This window comes from Wasmannia auropunctata, unplaced genomic scaffold, assembly GCF_000956235.1.
Source record: "Wasmannia auropunctata unplaced genomic scaffold, wasmannia.A_1.0 LD336060.1, whole genome shotgun sequence".
Classification (NCBI taxonomy): Eukaryota; Metazoa; Arthropoda; class Insecta; order Hymenoptera; family Formicidae; genus Wasmannia; species Wasmannia auropunctata.
The window spans coordinates 2647473-2651340 of NW_012026830.1; the positions used below are offsets into that span (position 1 = coordinate 2647473).

A 3868-nucleotide genomic window follows, 5' to 3' on the forward strand; every position below is an offset into this window, starting at 1 on the left:
GTGTGCTCTTCCGATCTAAAATATGTATTAAATATACATTCTGAAATATATATTTATTATTATTTATTTTTTCAAATATGCATCTTTTTTTTGTCATAAAATAATCTATTTTAAGGAAAATATCTCATAAAGTAAACAATTATATATTTAAAATGTAACGATGCACCTCCTTAAAGAACGCATCGTTCCCGCACATACAACCAGCGGGAATCGGGCGCAAGGCGCCCGGATTACCTTTTGCGCCACTCAACGACACACACGGGAAACTCACCCCGCCGAGCACTCCCTTGTCCTTTTTTGAGCGCACCCGGAGATTACCGACGAGACGCGGAAACGTCCGAACCTGCGCCCGAGCAGGTATAAAAGCCGGGAAAATTTCCGACAGCGACACTTCTCGCCCGACTCGCTACCCGCCAGTCCGCCAGAAGTACTATCCACACCAGAACCGCGAGCAGTTCGAGAAAAAGGGGTCGAGAGAGAGTTCTCAGCCTCCGCCTAGCATTCTCAGGCAGACCTGCTCCGGGTCCCTTCCTCACGGGACGGTCAGCACCGGGGTCGAGAGGGTTCTCGGCCTCAGCCAAGTCTATCTAGGCAAACCGCTTCCGACTCCTTCCTCCGGAATCGCCGAATCCAGGGGTTTGAGGGTGTTCTCACTCCCTACTGAGAAAATATCTCAGCGGCGGATTCCCCCGACAAACAACACGGGCACCGATTCTCGGAAACGGCTCGGGCCGCGCGCCCCCTTCACCGCGCACCACCGGAGGCACTCGTCTCACGCGCCGCGCCGCTCCCCGCCTGCCGCGCCTACCGCGCGCCCACCGACGTCACACACCGGCACGTGCACAACCGATGGGCACCCACCGGCGCTCGCGCTAAAACCTGTACATATGTGTATATAACGTCCATCCGCGCGTACCGAACTGTATCGATCCTAGTATTTAAATAAACTCGTTCTTTTGTACATATTAAAATCCGAGTTACATTAATTCCTTATCCGCCCTGAGCCAATTTCGCCGCCCGTTTTCCGACGAGCTACTCCGTGCGACGAAATAACGGCAGTTGTTACAAAAATATGTTTGAAAATAAAATTGTTCACTGAACTCAAATTTTAAATCTGTAATTTTCCTTATCCTTATTATCGTCGTTCCTCGGAGAATAATAAGACGTCTCATAAACCATACATTAATAAATAATAATTAATTGATAAAAAAATATATATATATAAATTTTTGTACAATTAAATAATAATCAATTTATTATAAATTTTCTATTACAAATTTTCTAAAAATTTGAGAACATGTTTGCCATATTAAAAAGATATTCAAATAGATATTAGTCGATAAAGTATTTTATCTATTTTATCTATTTTAACATAATAGACTAAAAATTGAAAGTACATACAAGTTAGTAAAATTATTACAGCACAATAAGCACATTGTATATACAGAAACATATTTACAACTGCGCTGCGGGCTGTAAAAAGAAAACAATTTAAGACGATAAAAATTTTTCATTTGTATTGTATTTTATGTTCTGGAAGAGTAACTTTGTCTTTCTGTCTCTCTCTCTCTCTATCTATCTATCTATCTATCTATCTATGTATCTTCTAATAATCGGTTGTTTAGCTTATTGTTTAAATTTATTGTTTAACTTTAACTCTTGAAAAATATTATTTAATTTTTAATATTTTAGATTATGTGTTTTCGTTTTATTTTTCAGGAAAAACTGCGACAGGAAATATCAGCCACATTCAATAAGGTTAATTTGGTTAATGCCCAACGACTCTTTAACATGCAATATTTTCATATGGTGTTTCAAAAGACTTTAAGATTGTTTCCTATATCACCTATCATTATGCATCAACTTACAGGAGATATAAAACTCGGTATTTTTGTAACACACACATAGTTTATTGAGTCAATGAACGAAATTAATTTAAATTAATAGATTAATATAATAATACTTCATCAAGTTACGAAAAAGAGCTTTACCGATTCCAGAATCGTGTACTTTGCCGGAGGGATGTTATATTATGATTCCAATATTTGCCATTCATCGTAATCCTGCGTACTGGCATAAGCCGTTGGAATTTATTCCTGAACGATTTTCAGCCGAAAATTCATCAAGTCGTTTTCGTTATATATATATTCCGTTTGGTACAGGCCTCAGGGATTGCATAGGTAGATATTTTAATATAAACCATTTATTTTGAGAATAATGGAACTTTGGAAAATCTTGTATCTGTCTATCATGTCACGTTACGTATAATTTAATTTCTATTGAAGTTCATGATCTTCATTTTTTTCATAATGCTTTCCATGATTATTATAGATTTATATCATTTTCACACTAAACAAGTGAAATAAAAAAAGTTTCTATAATATGCACGTTCAACATTATTAAATATTAAGACTACGTTGTCTTAGTTATTGATTTATTAATACTTTATTTTTTCTACATATTTATATTATTTTTAGGTCAGAGATATGTACTTTTATCCGTGGCGACGATAGTTGTAAATCTGATCCGACGATTTCGATTTGTGATGACTGGCAGCGTAGATGACATTAAAGTAACAGCCGATTTCTTGTTTCGAGCTCGAGATGTCAAAATGTCTATATCTCGTGTGCGAGTTATTAATAACAGCGATTTTTACAATGATTGATAACATTGTAATTAATTAATAATTATGAATTTTAATAATTATAACAGATTATTATTTTAATTTTTGTGAGTCAATCTCACATATGCGCACACGTACTATAAATATACACTATATAGTATACTTATTTTTATATTATAGTATATCTCTACTTGAAAAGAAATATGTGAACATTTCTTTTCAAGTGTAAAACGGAGAATAACTTTGAAATAAATTAATTCTATCAATGTTCACTTTTTTATTTTAACCTGTTATACTTATTGTTAATCTGTCATGAAATAATTTTTAATAGAAGTTTTTTTTTAATAGAACTTTAATAGAACAGTTAGCTTATCATTCTTTAAAAATAGTGTCAAAATTATAGTTTGAAATTGTTACAAAATTTTTAATAACTGTCATTTTTTGTTATTGCAAGAAAATATTATGTATGCTATCATATCACATGTCATTGAGAAGTTTTATAATTTAACTTTTACAGCTTTTAGCTATAATAATAATTCAATAGCAATGCTAAAATAATTTGTCACATTCATGTACTGCAATAAATTTAATAAAAATAAAAAGTTGCATTGAATATTGTAACAATACTGGTACAATCTTTTGGAATTTTTTACTTTTTTTAGAAATGCCTTCTTAAATTTTAAATCAATTAAAATATGATATAATAACTCTTTGTGTATAATTGTAATAAAACATTTTAATAATCTAAATGTATATTGAATTTAGAAAACATGTAAATGTTTAATAAATACGAAAAAAGGTTTTACGATTTAATGACAAATTATGCAACCAAGAGTAAGCAGTCAATTTAAAGATTTTAAATTTCTTGTAATCTATAAATGGATTTTATCAATTTTAATTCTGTAATACTATTATATAACGGAGCATGCAAACACGTATAGCAAACTACATTCCATAATTCTCTCTCGCGTGTAATTTACTTATTAGAGTCTGTTTGCTTCTTCCACGTGAATAAAATACAGACTCACGATATATCTTGCGATTTCTTGAATGTGAAATGTATACTTTTTTAAGAATAGAATTATATATTGGCTGTTCTGTATTTGGCAAACTAGAGTTATAAAGACAAATAATAAGAAGTAAAATTAAAATGCCGAAAATGAGTAAATTTATGGATGTTAATAAATATATTTCTAATTATATTCTAAGATATACATATATATATATATACTATATATTATACAC

At 32.4% G+C, this 3868-nt stretch overlaps 1 protein-coding gene across 1 annotated transcript; it reads left to right on the plus strand.

Annotated features, from left to right (window-relative positions):
• Nucleotides 1-1835: 1835 nt before the first annotated feature.
• On the plus strand, nt 1836-2776 carry LOC105450570 (cytochrome P450 3A19-like). Its single transcript, XM_011690494.1, has 3 exons — nt 1836-1885; nt 2001-2180; nt 2478-2776. The coding sequence occupies exons 1-3, from the start codon at nt 1855-1857 to the stop codon at nt 2663-2665; spliced, it is 399 nt and encodes a 132-aa protein (XP_011688796.1). The 5' UTR covers nt 1836-1854; the 3' UTR covers nt 2666-2776.
• The last annotated feature ends 1092 nt before the right edge of the window (nt 2777-3868 follow it).

Coding starts and splice junctions, on each gene's coding strand:
- LOC105450570 (XM_011690494.1), top strand. CDS start 1,855: ATGCATCAACTTACAGGAGATATAAAACTCG. Junction 1,886..2,000: donor TACAGGAGATATAAAACTCG/GTATTTTTGTAA, acceptor TACCGATTCCAG/AATCGTGTACTTTGCCGGAG. Junction 2,181..2,477: donor AGGCCTCAGGGATTGCATAG/GTAGATATTTTA, acceptor TATTATTTTTAG/GTCAGAGATATGTACTTTTA.